General features: G+C 36.2%; 1 protein-coding gene across 1 annotated transcript in view; it reads left to right on the top strand.

The window, feature by feature from the left end:
* Positions 1 to 19,166, top strand: part of LOC124372012 (cytochrome P450 4c21-like) — a 46,419-nt gene extending 27,253 nt beyond the window's left edge. The window contains exons 4-5 of the mRNA XM_046830387.1: positions 3,009 to 3,189; positions 18,874 to 19,166. Coding sequence (XP_046686343.1) covers positions 3,009 to 3,109 — 101 coding nt within the window. The 3' untranslated portion in view covers positions 3,110 to 3,189; positions 18,874 to 19,166. The remainder of the gene's footprint in view (positions 1 to 3,008; positions 3,190 to 18,873) is intronic.
* The last annotated feature ends 704 nt before the right edge of the window (positions 19,167 to 19,870 follow it).

Raw genomic sequence — 19,870 nt, 5'->3', positions numbered from 1 at the left:
AGGAAGAACTGCGTGACACAATTGACTCCTTCAGCTGTCTCACAAAACATTACAGTAAGGAGTGCAACTTAGAACTTGACAGTGTATTTTCTCAACAGCCTATTTTTATTTTAAGACAAAGTTACACTAAATTTGCATGAAATTTCTTTTTATTTAATTAAAAATAGTAACTTATAAAGGATAATAGTTATTTGCGAACGTTTTCAGAGAACATAACATCAGACAGACCGTTGCTCCAAGCTAAGAGGTGTAATTAAAAGCTATTGTCTGATATATTAGACATACCCAAATCGGACAAAGTAGAATGTTTAAGCAGTTTGTTGTGTAAAAATAACATCAGTAATGGTGGAGAAAGGTAACTTTCTTTAAAAGCAAATTAAATTAGTAGTTTCAGTAAAAAGTCATATTGTTCGTTTTCCTTTAGTGTGTCTGTTGCATAAAAAAATAAGATTGCCATCTACTATACCTCATCCACGATACTTACAATCTTGTACCTAAACCGTTGGAACGGATAGCTCTGGTATAGATAATACTCATATGCGGTATCTAAAAAAAGTTTTCTTGTATGAAAAAATTATATTTATGTAGCTTTCATGTTGATGAATTTATGTAAAACTAGAAAATGAACTCTACAGGTGGTAAATTGGATGGAACTAGTACTTAATTAAATCTAAGACTATATTGGACTAACAAAAACCATTCAATCGTCTATATCTTTTATAATACGTAAAACTTTCTTCTTGCATATTTAGTTTACCTAATATTCCAAATGAATTAAATATTTATTTAATATCGGCAGGAGTATATATGCTAAAGGGATATACCTGAGATAGGATACACCTTCACCGGTTGCACTTTAATATTTAGTGTCACCATGTTGGCCGGATAGCTGGCGGCCAGTGCTAAACTGTGACGTCACAACTGAGCAGCGCGGCCTGAGATTCTAGTGGCATTGACCGTGACCGCCTTTCTCTAACCTTGTGACTCAGTTGGACGGCGCGGCGTACACCGGTCACTCGATGAGAGAGATACTCTGGTGATCATGGGTGGAACTAACTAAATGTACTATCGTTGTAAACTAGATAAAGATAAACCGTTTAAGACCATCTTTAAGAAATCTAGATTAGTTGGTTCGCGCTATGTTTGTTTACCAATCAGATATAAACAGTGCTCTTAGTGTTGTTACAAAGCACATACTGTAAACATCTAGATTAAGTATGTACTACTAGCATGTTCCTTTAATTTCAAACAAGCATTGTTAAAAGTCCCTGTAAACTAATCATGATATAGACCTACTATTTAACAAGAAATGAAAACTGAAGCCGTGTGTGATGGTATTAGTGGTACACCTGTTAATACTAACGTATTATTCATGATAGTTAACCCGGTTTTTCCTTATAATAGGCGTAACTCCAACTCCTTTGCAAATGTAGAACTTCTCCACCAAAACAAACAGGGATCGCGTCGTAAAATAAGAATGTTGGAATCTGTGTTGTATGATGTAAACTCCAGCATTGTCTGTTTAACGAAACATTTTTAACTGAATGTTTTGTTGTAACTTTTTATAGTTTAGTGTGCTGTTATTGCAAGATAGAAAGGCGCGGTGGGTCACATGCGTTAATGAGGACCTCCTTGAAATATAACTTCATATACCGGTTTTTCACCGTGCAGCGCAGGAATTTAGATGTTTCAAATTGCGGTTGCTTTGATCAATGAGATGAGGCTTATTGTTTTGTGAAGCTAACAGGATTTTCCAGGACATTTGCCATCGTTCAGTGATGCTAAAAATCAGTAACACTACGTTTCGAGATCTGCAATCTTGTCTCTTCTTCAGGCAAATAACTAACCTAACACATAATTACAAACTAAGTTAAAATAAACAAATTATTTAACTGTTTTCTGCTTTACAGGTCACCGCATGGTTTTTTGTGTACTGTTACGGATATGTTGGCTCTGATTCTGCCCACTCATTATTCCAGAAAAAGGTATTCTCCAATGAAGCAGGAGTCTTTAATATCGACGTGCTGACGTCTTCGTTGGTTTTTTAAGATTACGTCGATTATTTTGAGGCTTTATTTTGATGAAGCCAAATGAATACGGGGATTAATCGTAGTCCAGACGAATGTTTTCATGTCCCGATAATGTTTTCACCAATTTTTCGGGAGACCTTTCGTTGTTTGACGAACTACGAAAGTCAGGTTCTGGAGTTTCCCATATGAAATGTCTAATTTAGAAAAGAGAGCACAACTGAATTTGTAAGGAGATTTGGTACCATAAAAAACGGATTTAAATAAATGTGTTGCTCAATGAACGACGGGGGGATGTTTTTCAGCTGATTTTGTATCATTTCATGTATGTCTTTAATATTCGTTACAGTTAAGTCAGTATGCTTCATGGTTATTTTGTGATCATAGTCCAGCATTCGAGGTTTTGGACCATCACATTCTCTGAAGCAAACTTGAATGTTTTGGTGTACCTGCTATTATCCTAAAATGATTTAATTTTTTCTTTAAGGTGAGTTCAATGTTCTCCTCTAAAAAAAACCCCTAATACCAAAATTTTCAAGACTTATCTGAGGTGTCATGAACCCTCCATCGTTGCATGAAACATCTGCAAAGAGCCGTTAAGGTTAGGATAGAAATTTTTAATGGTTACTTTTAGTGAGGCAATTTCTTTGTGACGTTGACTCAAAACTGTATTGTTACAATTATGCCAATCCTTTATTTAGTTTAATTTAAGTATTAATGTATAAACACTATGTTACAAATTATAGTCAATTACTAAGTTGAAAAGTTAATGTTGAGTATTTTTTTTTATTATCCGTTAATAATTTTCATTGGCTTTAGATTTACTAAGATATATAAAAATAATAAACTTTTCGAAGTACTATCACACCACCACAGGCCACCAATATATGAATATGTAACACATTCTCATTAAACCAACATACTGTATATAATATAATCATTGACTTCCTTAGTTATGCAATAAACACTGTTTTATTATAGACAGTTGCACTCTGCCAGCTGGTAGTCGGGTGTTGATAATGCTCCACGCTTTGGGTTGGAACAAAAAACGGTTCCCAAATCCTGAAACAGTTCCTGCCTGAACGGTTCTCTCCAGAACAGAAGAAACTGCGACATATCTACTCGTTTATGCCATTCAGCGCTGGTCCCCGGAACTGTATAGGTGAGCAACATCGTATAACACAATGACAACATTTTGTGTGGTTAGTGGAATGTACTAGAACTCCTAATTCTAGTAATAGTTACGTGTAATTTCTAACTTAAAAAAAATTAATACTACCTTGGTTGATATTGCATACGTTCAGTAACATTTATACCGTAAACATTTAAACATCTATTATAGTAATAGGACATTGTTATATATGAATATTCTTTGTATCATTATCTAGTAAGTTTAAATATATTTGCAACAGGTGCACCTCACCCATATGACGTAATGTGTCGGCTGTTTTAATCGTATGATTTTGAATAAACGGCATTGGCTACTCGAGATCACCTGACCCCCCTCTCCTTTGGTCACTGCCTCGTCCGAGCATTCCTTGAGCCGCTGTGGGCAGTCTACTCCCAGGCTCGCTCGCCACACCACCCCTCGTGTGGCCGTGTCTTAAGAAATGTAAAAGTGTTCTTTATTTCGATTCACCCGCCCCCGGCATAAGACAGTACTGTTATTTAGATACAAACATAACAAATGGCGACGAGGTCGGTTAAATTTACATACCGGGCAATGCAACTGTTCGATTGTTCCGCGTAGTGTAAATTTCGGACAACACGTGTAAATGTCGGATGACGAAGTGGATTTAGTGCCGTTACTACACAATATCGAACTGCCGGGCAACACAAAAATGTCGGGAATAATCGGCGGAATCGGTGAATACGATCAAAATAGTGAGACGTGGTCGTCTTATATCGAGCACTTCGAACTATTTATTCATCGAGTGCAACAATATTAAGGAGGAGAAAAACGTTAGCACGTTATTAACTGTTGCCGGTGTAAAAACGTACAGCCTGTTACGGGATTTATGCACGCCCAATAAGCCGTCTACAAAACCTTTTGACGCATTAGTATCTTTGATTCAAGATCACTTGTATCCAAAACCATCGTTCATAGCCGAGAGGTACAAGTTCAGCAAGAGGATTCAGCACGAAGGCGAATCAGCAGCAGACTACATCGCCCAGATAAGAAAGATGTCCACCCATTGTGAATTTGGGGCAGTTTTAAACGATTACCTGCGAGATCGTTTAGTCTCCGGAATTAGAAATGAAGCAACAAAACAAAAACTGTTAGGAGAATCCAGCTTGACATTTGACCAAGCAGTTAAAATCATCACGTCAGCAGAAGCCGCTGAGAAGAATGCAGCAGCCTTGGCGATCAACGGAAGCCACAACGCCGAGCGACTACAAAAGATGACAGCTCATCACCGCAGTGTAACAGCTGGGAGCAGAGCATCGGCAGGTGCCGGCGGCGCTACCACACCTGGAAGTCACCAGCACAACCCCAAAAGCAGCGCTTCGCATGACTACAAAGTACAGTGTTCGTGTTGTGGTAATGTGGGCCATTTGCGCCATCAGTGTCGATTGTTTGGTGTTACGTGTAACGCGTGTGGAAAAAAGAATCGCATTGCTTAAGTTTGTCGATCAAAGGGTAAGCCTCAAAACCAACAATCTAAGTTTAAACACTTTAAAAATAAAAATGATAGTAGACATAATTATGTAGAAGAAGTATATAGTCAAAACACTGATAGTAATGTTGAACCTGAAAGCTATGAGGAAGATATTTCAAATTTATTTAAAATGAATGAAAGGGAAGTTGAGCACATTAAAGTTAGTCCGGTTAAATTAGAATTAATAGTTAAGGGTAAGCCAATCTATTTGAGGCTGATACAGGCGCGTCAGTAAGCGTGTGCAGCGAGAAATTTTACAAAGAAAACCTTTATAGTTGTAAATTATTGCCCACTGACTTATCTCTAAGTTCGTATACGAATGAACCTATAGTTCCGTTAGGGAAAATTGAAGTAGATGTTCAATATCAAGGAGTTAGCAAATTTCTTGAATTGTTTGTAATCAAGAAAGGAGCTCACCCTCTCATAGGACGAAATTGGCTTCAAAGTCTCGGTGTGGAAATATCTTTCAAAAATAAAATATTTGGCATAAGCAATAAAGACAGTAATCCGGATGTTACGAGTAAACATTGCATTGAATTAACTAAAGATTTGATCAAAGAATTTCCGGAAGTTTTCAGTGACAAATTAGGTCAATGCAAAGGTGAACCAGTTAAATTAAAGTTAAAACCTGACGCCACACCAAGGTATTTTAAGCCACGGTCCATTCCCTTTTCACTTAAAACTAAAGTCGAAAAAGAACTAGAAAGGTTAACTGAGGAAAAAGTACTTGTTCCAGTAAAAAGTAGTGACTGGGGCACTCCCATTGTTCCAGTAATAAAACCAGACGGAGGAATACGCATTTGCGGAGATTTTAAAGTTACCTTAAATCCATGTTTAGAAGTTGAAAAGTACCCTATCCCCAGAATAGATGAAATGTTTACTTGTTTACAGAAAGGCGAGAAATTCAGTAACATAGATTTATGCCAAGCTTATATGCAGCTAGAGTTAGATGAAGAATCTAAGAAATTATGCACTATCAGTACCCATAAAGGGTTAGTCAGTTATCAAAGAATGCCGTTCGGAATTTCTTCCGCAACGAGTATATTTCAGTACAGAATCGAACAGTGTTTACAAGACTTGTCCAATGTTGTTGTATTTTTAGACGATATATTGATTACAGATGTAAACGATGATCCACACTATCAAAAACTTAGGGAAGTTTGCAAGCGCCTAAGCGAAAATGGTCTCACAGTAAAAAAGAATAAATGCACATTTTTTGCACCTAAAGTGGAGTATTTAGGTTTCTGTATCGACAAAGAAGGGTTGCACACTTCCGAATCTAAGGTAGAAGCAGTTAGGAATGCTCCCATACCTAAAACTGTGACAGAGGTCAAAGCTTTAGTAGGTCTAATTAATTACTACTCAAAGTTCATACCAAATTGTTCCACTATACTAAGTCCCATGTACAGTCTTCTTAAGAAGGACACACCTTTTAATTTTGATAAGAATTGTATCGCAGCTTTTGACAAAGTAAAAGAGTTACTTTCAAACGCACCAATTTTGGCGCATTATGACACTAATTTGCCTTTGAAGTTAGCCGTAGATGCTAGTTCAGTTGGCCTGGGAGCCGTCCTAAGTGTTATCTCACCAGGTGGTATAGAGAAACCAATAGCCTATCAGTCACGCACACTCTCACAAGCTGAGCGGAACTATTCACAGATAGAGAAAGAAGCTCTGGCTATCGTATTTGCAGTCAAAAAGTTTAATCAATACTTGTACGGTCGGAAATTTATTTTGTACACTGATCACAAACCTCTTTTAAGTATCTTTGGAAATAAAAAAGGGTTACCTATCTTTGCTGCCGGCCGTATGCAAAGATATGCTTTGTTCCTGTCCGGTTACGAATTTGACATTCAATACGTAAAGACGGAACTAAATAATGCAGATATGTTATCTAGATTGCCTTTAAGTGTCAATCACAACAATGCTACTGATGAGTTTGCGTGGCAAGGTACATATTTACATTGTATTCAAGAAAGCTCATTACCTTTGACTTTTGAACATGTAAAATCAGATACACAGAAAGATCCAGTTTTAAGTAAAGTGTATGGCTACATTATACACGGTTGGCCTAATGTCATTCCTGAGGGAAGCGAAGAGCTTACTCCGTATTTCCAGAGACAGAACGAACTGACAGTTGAATTTGGAGTAATTATGTGGGGTTATAAAGTAGTCGTACCAGTAACTTTAAGGGATTATGTACTTAAAGAGCTTCATTCTAGTCATTTAGGTATTGTGAAAATGAAATCGGTAGCACGCAGCTACGTCTGGTGGAACGGTATTGATGAACAGATCACAAAAATTCTTCCTGTCTCCGGGAACGGAACAACCCGTCAAAGAGTCAATTACATGTTTGGCACTATCCTTCCGCTCCCTGGGAACGTATTCATGTGGACTACCTAGGACCTTTTAAAAATAAAATGTATTTAATCGTCATTGACGCTCACTCAAAATGGTTAGAAGTAGGCGAAGTTAGTTCAACTTCCGCTAAACTAGCTATAAGTTTTCTAAGAGAGCTATTTAGTCGCTTTGGTCTACCTGTTAATTTACATTCTGACAATGGACCACCCTTTACCTCATCGGAGTTCAAACAGTTCATGGAAATGAACGGTATAAAACATACTTTCAGTCCTGTGTATCATCCAAAAAGTAATGGCCAAGCCGAAAACAGCGTGAAATTTGCTAAAGACAAATTAAAGCGAGCATTTCATGACAATGCAGATGCTAGCGTAGCCTTGAGTAGGATATTGTTTGACTACCGTAACTCTGTACATAGTACTACCAATGAAACACCAAGCAAGTTAATGTTTGGCAGGAAACTGCGCACCCGTTTGGATCTATTGAGACCAAACATTACCCAGTTTGTAAATAAGAAACAAGAGGAGAGCAAAAATAGTTTTAATAAAAATATTACTAGGGTAGTTTATCCAGGTCAAACTGTATTAATGCGAGATTACAGGTCAAACAACAAATGGTTGCAAGGTATTGTAAATAAACAAATCAGTCCTGTTATGTATGAAATAGAGTTAAATTCTGGCATTGTAACGAAACGTCACATAGATCAATTGATCGGTCTGAGTGGCAGTTCGCTAGACAGAGACTCGAGTGCAGTAGCAGAAACTGTACCGAGAAACGTGGCAACCCCTACTTCCGCATACGCAGACGTAGACTTGGCAGCGCCGCAATACCAATCGCAGTGTAACTCTCCCCCTGCACATGACGTAAATCGATCGCCAGTTGGCATGGCAAACACTACGGCGAGTGGTGGAAGGTCACTCTCTTCCCCCTCTACCCCGCACCGTACTACACCCGTATCAGCGCGCGTAAAATCAGCTGTTCTTGACAGAACCTGTCAAAGTCGGATGCGACGCTATCCTGAGCGCACTAGAAAACCTGTAAATAAACTTGACTTATAATAAAGATGAACTTATTCAGTAATGGTTGTGTATTATGTTATATTATGTGTTTTTCTTTTTATTATATTGTGGTTTTATCAAGCGTTTATTTTAATTTAAACTTGTTTAGTGTTTACTTTTTGTCAACTTGTTGTTAATTATAGAATCATGTCATATCAGTACTTTATCAATTATTACTTTAAGTATCAAGAGGAAGCATTCAAACTATTGAAGAAAAGTTAATTTTTAAATTTGATTTGTTTGTAATTTCTGAATTTAATAGGGAGGAAATTGTTATATATGAATATTCTTTGTATCATTATCTAGTAAGTAGTAAGTAAATATATTTGCAACAGGTGCACCTCACCCCATATGTCGTAATGTGTCGGCTGTTTTAATCGTATGATTTTGAATAAACGGCATTGGCTACTCGAGATCACCTGACCCCCCTCTCCTTTGGTCACTGCCTCGTCCGAGCATTCCTTGAGCCGCTGTGGGCAGTCTACTCCCAGGCTCGCTCGCCACACCACCCCTCGTGTGGCCGTGTCTTAAGAAATGTAAAAGTGTTCTTTATTTCGATTCACCCGCCCCCGGCATAAGTACTGTTATTTAGATACAAACATAACAGACATTATATAACAAAATTTAAATGCAATTTTTAAAATAGAAATAAACTGACTTAAACAATTTTTAATATAATAGAGGTACAAAGAAAAGTTTTGTTTTGAGAAAACAAAAGTAACTCAATCCCGGATACCACATAATTGTTGAAGGCTCCGCCAAAAGTATGGAAAACGGTATTGTATATTTGTTTTCAAACTCATGCATCATTGATACATTTTATCCTTACTGCAACAATTCTATATATAATGCATAATGTTACATAACCAAGAACAAGGTACATTGATGGGCTTTAGTACTTTACAATGTGGCAATAACTAGTTCGATAGTTAATATCGACAGGTAATCTACATTAACCACTAAACAGTATGTGTACAAAATTACATTCAATATTACGTTTTGTGTTTGTGTACATATGTTTTTGGCAAGAGAACGTGCTCATTATCACTGGGACATTACAGTTACCGTACACAATGGTAGTCCACGATACAAAGTTATTATTCAGATTACTAATATGCTCCCAACTCGGATAAGGGTGCATTATTTGGAACGGAAATATGAATTTAGAAACATCACCTAAAAATATTAAAACTTGTAATTATAATTTAGTAAACCACAGCCGACCCTCAAAATTACCAGAACAGTTAAATATTTCTTGTTATACCGGAAGTAAATGATATTGATAAGTATAAAAGTACTTCTAAGCCACATAATCCATCTAGTTGCTACTTTACAATGTATGTTTTACAAGTATGTTTTATACCGTTCATTTCCATGAACTGTTTGAACTCCGATGAGGTAAAGGGTGGTCCATTGTCAGAATGTAAATTAACAGGTAGACCAAAGCGACTAAATAGCTCTCTTAGAAAACTTATAGCTAGTTTAGCGGAAGTTGAACTAACTTCGCCTACTTCTAACCATTTTGAGTGAGTCTTGTTTTACAGGCTTTATCTAAGAGTTCTTTAATGTACATTACTCAAGTGTTTGTGGGATAAATGAAAAAAAGAACGAAAGTTAAACCTCAACAACTTATTCTGTATTGATGCTCCGCTGCTCCATTACGGATTTTTTAATTTGTTTTCTATAGGGACGTCATTCCAAAGCCAAACACGAAACGTAATGTTTTCTGGCATTTCTGATGTAAGTTTTCATATACGTAAGAAAAAGGAATCTCCATAATTTCCTTTTCCTGTCAACTTCAAAAGTTATTTCCTGATCATATATACTTTAGGAAACTTTAAAGGACTACTTTGGAGGAGCCTGCTATCGTTTAAAACAACATTCATCAAAATTGGTTGACCAGTTTGTGGAAATCTGTCGACACCCATAAAAATGAAACATAGAAACAACTTTAATTTTATAAACTACTTCTTTCTGAGGCCAGGTAAAAGTTTGAAATCTGCGTATGCTACGTTAACATTCGCTAATATAGGGTTGACTAGGAATAATATTAATCAACGGACAGTGTTACTATATGATGGCCAGGCCTCTCTTGCGGTCTTTAACTAAACATAATTTACTTGAAGGCAGGCATGGATTTCCAGAATTTATTCATTCTAGCAAGTTGTAACTCAGTGCGTCGTACATCTCATTTGGTTCCAGGATGCTCCGGATTTAGTGGCATCAAAATTTCTGACAAATTGTTGAGAAACGGCTCAAAAGGTCAATTTATTCAGCTTGAACTTTCTTGTGGTATAAGCAAGTCATGTCCTTGATACAATTGAAGCACACGATTATAGTATGCAACAGCTGAATAACCACAATGGTAGGCTAGTATGTCAACTGGAACTTACACAACCCTTTCCACATCGAGGACGGAAGTTAGGGAAGGTCCTGAGGTAATGTGGAAGCTAGATCGAGCGAAACAATCGGAAACATGTGTAAAACCCTGACAAAGTGACGAAACCGTATGCAGCAGACGATATATCTATATATGATCGTGTTTATATCGTTGACTAGGAAACCATGTATGTATGTATAAAATAATATGATACAACGAAGTATCGAAGGACTTGACAGAACATAACGAAAGTCCTCAGCGAATTGACTGCAACCTTTGCCGGACTACTGCAACGTTCTGTCCTTTGACCTTTTGACACCAATATCAATAAAGTTCTCCCTTGGACTTAGAAAATTGCAAGATTAGGCCTTTCTGTCAAAAGTAATCACCCACTCAGTCAAAGAACAAAGGACACGATATTAAGACTCACCTGTCGGATCCTTAATTATCCACATAACTATTTATATACTATGATAATTCACAGTTGTTATCAGTCCGCCGACCAGAACGGACCTCTTATCAGTAGCACGTGTCTGAACTCGTACACGCTGTGCCTGCTCAGTCTGGATTCTGTGTCTAGAAATTAATATAATTTGATATACATTATAATCAAACTACGTCAGTGCGAAATGTCCGGGAAGTGCGGCAAGTGTAATTTGGATATTCCCGCCAGTGAAATCATCGCAAAATGTGTTGAGTGTTCTGCAATATTTCATCCCGGTTGCACGCGCTCCGGTACTGGTCAAGCTATCACGAAATCTAAAATGAAATCTTGGAAATGTGATAACTGTAAGAGTGACTCGGCACCGGTATGGTAAAATATAACTTGGCTAAAGTGTTTCCTTTATATAAACCAGATGAATTTACCAATAAAAGTAACTTTAGACCGATTTCCTTACTCAGTGTATTTTCCAAGATATTGGAGCGAATAATTAAAGAACAATTAGTATCCTATCTGAATCAAAACAATATCTTAAGTGGGTGTCAGTATGGGTTCAGAAGCGATAAAAATGTAAACGATGTCCTATTTTATTTAAATAAAGAAATAAATGCTTCTATTTCAAGAGGTGACCCCTCAATGCTTGTTTTTTCTAGATCTCAAGAAAGCTTTTGACTCGGTAAAGAGAGAAAAACTAATTAACAAATTAGAAGCTGTTGGAGTTCGTGGAGGCCCCCTTGCGTGGTTCTCAAGCTACCTTAGTAACAGATTTCAATTTGTTTCTGTCTGCGGGGTGGCTAGTGATCCATTGTCAGTGAACTATGGAGTTGTTCAAGGAAGTAATCTGGGACCAATTTTATTCTTAATTTACATTAATAACATTTCGAAAATAAATTTAAACGGTAAACGTTTTTTATTTGCAGATGACACTTTAATTTTTTTAAACGGTAATAACTGGTTAGAAGTGCAAAGGAAAGCTCAGAGTGACCTCATGACGTTAAAGAAATGGTTTGATCAAAACGTATTAACGCTTAATATTTTAAAAACAAAATTATTGCCAATATCTATTCGTTCTATTTGAGACTACCATTTGAAAAATTTGACAATTCATAGCTGTGGAAATTATATGAGTGATTCATGTACATGCGAAAGCATAGATAAAACAATAGCTTACAAATATCTAGGAGTTATTTTTGATCATAGGATGACATGGTCATATCATGTAGATTACTTAGTTAAAAAATTACGTCGATTGATTTTTGCTTTCAGACAGCTGAGCGATGTCCTTAGTGCAAGTGAGATAAAGCTGGCGTACTACGCTTACATTCAGTCTATGCTATCATTTGGAAATGATACTACTATTTACTTGTATTATTTAATACTAGTAACAATTACTACTATTTATTTGTACTTATTGAGAAGAGCAACTACTTTTTTTATATAGTTTAATTTTCATTTGTAGTGTACCAAGTATTACTATAAATGTTACGAGTCTTTGCTTAATATGCATATCGTGTCATAATAATACCTCAGTTTTAATAATTATTTAGTTTTCTTATATTTATAAGCTTCTGGGCCCACTGGTTGTGTCAGGCGAATGTTAAGTAAGCAAATAATTCTATACACATTGTGTACAGATTAGATGGTGATTACTTAGGTGTTCTGCTAAGAGGTAACTATAGATATAATTGTACAATTACATATAATTGAATATTGTAATGGGAACGGAGTCAGTCATAGAAAAGTACTGGTTGTTGTAAAAATAATTAGGCATATAGTTTTCCGACTGTTGTTTTGAGTACTCTATTTTTTTATAATATTTTTCGAACTGGTGTCAATATTTGAAAATTTAATAACGATGCGGGGCGGCGGGAGGGGTTTGGACTGTCTGTCTGTCGTTTTGATTTTGTCTGAGTCTCATTGATAAGTCATAAGTGCTTGATTTTTTTCGGTTTGTTGTATATAAAGTAGACTGGATAAAATGATCAACTTTTTGGATAAATATACAAGGATTGTTTGCCAGATTATAGAGAATAACTACGAAACAAGTAGTTTTGGGTCAAAAAATGGGCTTAAGATATTCTACTTGAATATAGGAAGTTTGTATAAAAACTTCGACAATTTAACGATTTATTTAGAGGGTATGAATATGAGATGGGATCTCATTGTACTGGGGGGAGACTTGGCTCGGTGAGGACGATGTCGGGGTGCAACTCGAGGGCTACAACTTATATAAAACGTATAGGGGGAAAACAAGGAATGATGATGTGTTAGTGTTTGCGAGTGAGCGTGTGTGTGTGTGTGTGTGTGTGTGTGTGTGTGTCGGTGCGAGAGGAGGAGCTGGGCGACGTGTATGGACTCAGCCTGGGTTTCATGTATAACAACAAACAATGTAACGTACTCGCTTTGTACAGGACTCATGACAGTGACCTAGACATCTTTACTAACGCTTTAAACCAATACTACTCAAATACTGATAAAAGCAAAACATACATCCTTATCGGTGACATCAATGCAAACCTAATTAAAACAGATAACAAAACTGAACGTTACTTGGACGTGATGTATGAGACTGGTTTTATGTGTAGTATTACGGAACCGACTAGAGTCGTAGGGGACAGTAAGACTTGTATAGACCATATATTTGTGAAGCACAATAACTATGATCAGATTAAAACTGCTGTAATAGCGAATAATATTACAGATCATTACAGTATTGTGTTAAACATTGAAATAAATTACCCTCGGTCTAATCCAAGCTATCCAATTGCCACTAACTACATCTTAGACAAATACAAATTGCAACATAACATAAACGGGTGTGACTGGACTCATGTTATTGACACAGCGGATCTCAATACTAGCGCTAATCTGTTTTTAGCCATTATAAAAGACTGTACGGACAACGCGTGTAAAAATATTACTAATACCAAACCGAGACTAAAACCAAATTGAGTAAGCTTTTGAGAAAACAACCATTTAATACTGATTTGAAACTTTATTTCATGACATACAGGAACAGACTGGACAGACTTATAAGGATTACAAAAAAGAACTACTTTAGGACAAAAAGTAACAATAATTGCAATAACCCTAAAATTTCTTGGCAAGCCGTCAACGAAATGAGTGGAAGGACTAATAAAAATGACGGATTTCCTCTAGAACAGTATACAGGTAACAGACTTTACGCGACGATGAATGATGTAAGTAAACAGGTGGCCGACGAGTTCAATGACTATTTCTCACAAGTTGGATTTAACTTGGCTAGCTTAATCGACTCGAGCGGTCCGCTTGTTGTAGACGATAACGACTATACTGTGGACTCTGTTTTTACTATGAGAACTGTCACGGAACAAGACTTATACAACTGTGTCAGTAGCCTACGCGGAGGCTCAGCTCCTGGGTACGATTGCATTTCCGCTTCCTTTCTTAAAGACAACTTTCAGCTGTTTTGTGAACCTCTGCTACACATTATTAACAGTAGCATACGTTCCGGGAAGTTTCCCGATGCTTTCAAGGTTGCTAAAGTGATTCCACTGTTTAAGAGCAATGATATTACAGAAAAATCTAACTTCCGTCCAATTAGCTTGATTAGTGTCTTCTCTAAAGTGTTAGAGAAAATCGTAAGGAATCAACTAACGGATTGTATTGAAAGACTAAATATTCTGACAGACCGCCAGTTCGGGTTCAGGAGATCTAAAAATGTGGCCGATGCGCTGTTCTCAGTAACGAAAGATATCAATTTGGCATTAAGCAAAGGTAACCGATGTTTATTAATATTTCTAGATCTAGCAAAAGCATTTGATACGGTAGACAGGAAAAAATTACTTCAGAAACTTCATTTGATTGGCGTACGTGGAACATCATTTAACTGGTTCCAAACATACTTGGCTAACAGAGAGCAGTTTACAACTATCAATGGTGTTAATAGTGACCTGAAACCCGTCAACTATGGTGTAATCCAGGGGAGTACTCTTGGACCATTATTATTTTTAATTTACATGAATAATATTTCAAAAATCAATATTTCCGGTAGATTGTATCTTTTTGCTGATGACACTGCAATTTTACTCCAAGCGGAAACGTGGGACGATATTTTCGTAAACGCAGCTCAAAGTATGTCAAAAATGTTGAACGTTGCTAAAACAAAATTTATGCCCTTATCATTACGCGAATCCAGCGACACTTCGATTAATAGTATTAAGCTCCACGTATGCGACGACTTCACTCGTAATACTGATTGCCCTTGTGACATAATTGACCGTGTTAATGAGTATAAATATCTTGGCGTTATGTTTGACAATCGATTGACGTGGACTGTACACGTAAGTTATATAAATAAGAGATTAAGGAAAATGATTTTCGCTTTTCAACAATTACATGAAGTGCTGACAATTAGAGAAATTAGGATGGCATATTTCGCATATGTGCAGTCAATTATTGAGGGGGGAATTTTAGCATGGGGGGGGGTGCTTACAGGACAGTTATAGATCGGCTTCTCGTCACACAGAAATCTATTATGAAGGTGGCATTGGGGAGGTGTCGAAGGTACTCTTCGGATGCTTTGTACAATGAAATGCAAGTTTTGGATGTTAGACAGCTTTACATCAAAGCACTTGTTATTTACGTTTTTAAACATCAACCAAACCTATTTGACTCTTTGCCTCATGAATATTCCACAAGATACGCTACTACAGGACAGACAAGAATTCCGAGATTAATTAAAACCTTCTCTACTACTAATACATATTATATAGCACACATTATTTTTAATAAATTGCCGGATTCCATAAAAAATACTAATTATATAACAATGTTTTCTTTAAAAAGAAGAATTATTAATTGGCTAAATTTGGTGGGAAGAGATCGTACTGAATTCTTAATTACATCAAATTATAGACAATAGATGATGTGGGTTGGGATGGGAGGCGGAAAAATGAATATAAGTGTTGGTGTAACAGGCATGTAAGGATGTAAGCGTGAGTATGTTTGAAATATACTGGAAGCATTTTGGGTTTGTTTGGAAGTATATAGCTAATTGATGTATGTATGTTGGCTTGTAAGTAAGTATTAGAAAATAAGTAATATAGTGTGAGCGAGTTTTAGTTTTAGTTTTTGTGTAAATATGTGTGTTCGAATGTGTGTGTGTGTGTGTGTATGTGTGTGTGTGTGTGTGTGTGTGTGTGTGTGTGTGTGTGTGTGTGTGTGTGTGTGTGTGTGTGTGTGTGTGTGTGTGTGTGTGTGTGTGTGTGTGTGTGCACGCGAGCATTTGCGCGCGCGTGTGTTTGTGAACTTGAGTGTGTGTGTCTTCTGGGGGAGGTCATGCGAGACTAATACGTTGATGCCATAAATATAGATAACAACCCTCGATGATAAGGAACGGTGAATTTTTGTTCGCAGTTTTTAACAGACGGACGTTATCTAAGAGTTGCATCAAGGCCTGTCCGTGGTCTTGATCTCCGACAGTTGGTCGTTTGTCCTTCTAATAATTATTTCTATTCACTTACTTCATCTAGTTACATTCTCACTTTAGTTTTATTTTTCATTTCAAGAAACATTATTTCTATTTTATTTTATTTTATTTTATTTTTTTTTTTACTTAATAAGATATAACAACATTTTTAAGGTTTGAAATACCAATCAAGTACTTTGTGGTGACTCGTTCTCACGCACAGGCTTTAGTAGCCCATGTGAGAATATTTCTCAAATAATTAAATTAGAAAAATATAAATTTATTTTATACAATATATGTTAAAACCCAAATATTTATGGTAATTGTATATTTTTAGACAATGAATATATTAATATAATTATATCATTTCAAATTTTTTTTAAGAATAAACGATTTTTTTCTTTAAAAAAAAAAATATCGCTTGGGGGGGAGCTAGGAAAACAACTCTAAATAGCCTGTTTTTATTCCAGAAACAGTTGCTAAAACTTGCATTTCACAAAAATCGTCGTTACCCTACTGACACCCTGTTTCAAGAATTATCAATCGTTACAGTTCGTCAGTTATTTATACAATCTCTCATGGTTCACATCTTCTCACACTTTCACTCTATCTTTTCAGAAATTCCCCATTCATATAACACCCGATATGCCCGTGACACAGGAATAGCCACTTTACAACTATATAGATCTTTCTCCACAACTAATTCGTATTATATATCAAATATACTACTCAGAAATATTTCTAGATTCTTTCACGTTTATAATTTCTTTAACGCACAATCCTTGTCAGTTTTAAAAAGTCGTATCAATGACTGGCTATTGCAATTAGGCGTATCAGAGGCGGAAATCTTTATCATTGCCGGGTACAGGGGACCTGACCCTTGACCATGACATTGTTACTATTACTAACCGAACACGCACACACACACAAACACTCCCCCCTCTCTCGCTCTCTCTCTCTCTCTCTCTCTCTCTCTCTCTCTCTCTCTCTCTCTCTCTCTCTCTCTCATCTCACTTCTCCATAAATTGATTATTAGAGCTTAGCAGCACATACCATTTTTATTTTGTTTCCACCGCTTGATTAAAAACAGTCACTTACACAGTAAAATTCAAGTAGCAATAGACATATATCCCTTTATCTTTTTTACCTTATTCTTACTCTATTACTAACATTCCAGCGTATTATTTAAATTTTATGTTGGCGGCTAGATGCAACTAGGCCTACGCACAGGCAGATTGCCCATGTAGGCTTTCCAGTATTGATATTTTTTATTGTGCTATTCGTTAAATTTTTCTTACATTTCTTCTACATATATAAGCTGCTGTATATATAATAATAGCTATTTCATTTAAGAAGCATTGTATATATGTTACATATAAACTGCTGGAATAAACGTTATTCATTCATTCATTCATGAAACTAAAACTCAAACGTGTCATTAGTATTTGTTTTAAATAAGAATAGCTTGTCTCTCGAATGTTTTGTCATACGAACAGGCTTTGAATACAAACTCCTCCTAATTTATTGTCCAAATAGTTGAACTTTATTATTTCAAAATTATGAAAATTTTTATCAAAAGTAACGTAGTAAAAAATCTTTAAATGGTAATGATAGAAACTAAGTTGCATTCTGTGAAACTTTAAGATCGGAACAAGGCAAAAACCAAGTTTAGACTGAACAGAACGTAATGTAAGCGAATATTGATAGTTACAACCGAACAACACCTGATAGATAATGTATACAGTAGTAGATAATGTGGGAACGCTGACTTCTATTTGAATATGTTCTGCATACAATTCAGCTGCAGCTCCGGCTGTTTATTTGACACTCCATTTAAACTCCATATTAAATTCTTCATTAAAACTTCTTATTTTAGGAAAAATAATTATTTGTTGCTACAATCAGTTTGATTGCTTAATTAAGCAATTTGGCAAGAAACTCATTATAGGCATTAAAATAGTATTCCTAAAATGGCTGATGAACTTAAACAAAGGTCATTTTACATGTTTTACATCTCTCTTATTATTGGGCACTATCGTACCAGGAACCACTTGCGCACTTAAAGAATGCAACACTTGAACACCACGAAGATTCTAGGTTTAGACTATGCAACCAACCGGAGGAGGTTGATTAATGCATTAGTGAGTGGCCTAACGTTAGGAGAACGTATTTTGAATCTAACCCACGGACAAGTTTGATCAATTATTCGTCAGCATTGGGCAGAATGTCATAGCCCTCGTTTGGGGTAGGCAGCCCTGCTTTTGGAACTTGGAGTGTGCCATATACACACGTGCGTTGGGAACTTAGAATCCTGTATACATTATTTTAACTAATCTTATTTTTTAATACCCTGAATACACGGAGATTCATGAAAATACCGACCATTTTCCACCATTCATCCCATACCATGCATATTATTTTGGCCCATAAAATTCAAAAAAAGGATCTTTGGTGTGTTCTACACCTACGTAGACGTTAATATCCTGAATGTGTTCTCAGGGAAGGCATACGCGATGGTGATCCTGAAGACAGCCCTGGTCCATATCCTGAGACGCCTGCGAGTTAAATCACACACAAAATTGTCAGACATAGAGTACGAGCTGAGGACGATAATGTTCAGCAAGACTCCGCTCCTGGTCACATTCCATCCGCGATAGCGACTGTTGTATTTTAATCTCCTATAGAGCATACGAGTTGAATAGGTTTAATTATTAGTAACCTTAGCATGAACCGTCATGAATATTTTTTGTGCGTAAAAACCAACTATAAAATATAGTGGTTAATGTTTGCTACTTTGTATTTTATTATTTCTCTTTAAACTGCAACACTTACTTTCAAAAATCAAAGGCCATACTTTAATTAGTACAAACATATATGCTGTAATATGATGAAAACCTACAAGTTTGTTAAACATAAGTAGACATATCAGGTACCTACTATTATTTCTGAATCCATGGTTGAGAGATTCAAAACGTAAATACTGGTTTTATTTTAGGTTTTGCTGTATTAATAAACATATAAGTCTTTAATACCTAATTTGGTCAAAAAGTGTTAACTTTCTTCTGCTTAGAGTAATTTTCTATATTATATTTCAGGTGTCATTGGTAAGTTTGATTTGTGCCCAAAAAGAAATATATGCCACCAAAAAATATATGCAAACAAAAACCAACTTCGATTAAAAAGCGTATATTTTTGGCTCTTAATTACATTCCGTCAAATATATTTCTTCTATGTAAAAGTGTTCTTATTTGTCCCGTTAAAGAAAATATATAACTTATGTACGACTAAAAAGTTACTGCGGTAGAAAAGAGTCAAATACGACCGATTAAATTCACTTCCGCTCTAATTTATTTACGACTTCACAGTTGAGTATACTTCACACTGGCCAAGAAAATAAACACATGTGTGGGTTTTGGAATCTAACTTACATATAAAGTCGTTTATGTGCAGTCTGGTGCTTTTATTAATCTACAGACCTGAGGCGATTTCTCTGAGA

This window comes from Homalodisca vitripennis, unplaced genomic scaffold, assembly GCF_021130785.1.
Source record: "Homalodisca vitripennis isolate AUS2020 unplaced genomic scaffold, UT_GWSS_2.1 ScUCBcl_2403;HRSCAF=7130, whole genome shotgun sequence".
Taxonomy (NCBI): domain Eukaryota; kingdom Metazoa; phylum Arthropoda; class Insecta; order Hemiptera; family Cicadellidae; genus Homalodisca; species Homalodisca vitripennis.
The sequence above is the reverse complement of the archived record's forward strand: the minus strand, read 5'-3'. Positions and strand labels throughout refer to the sequence as shown.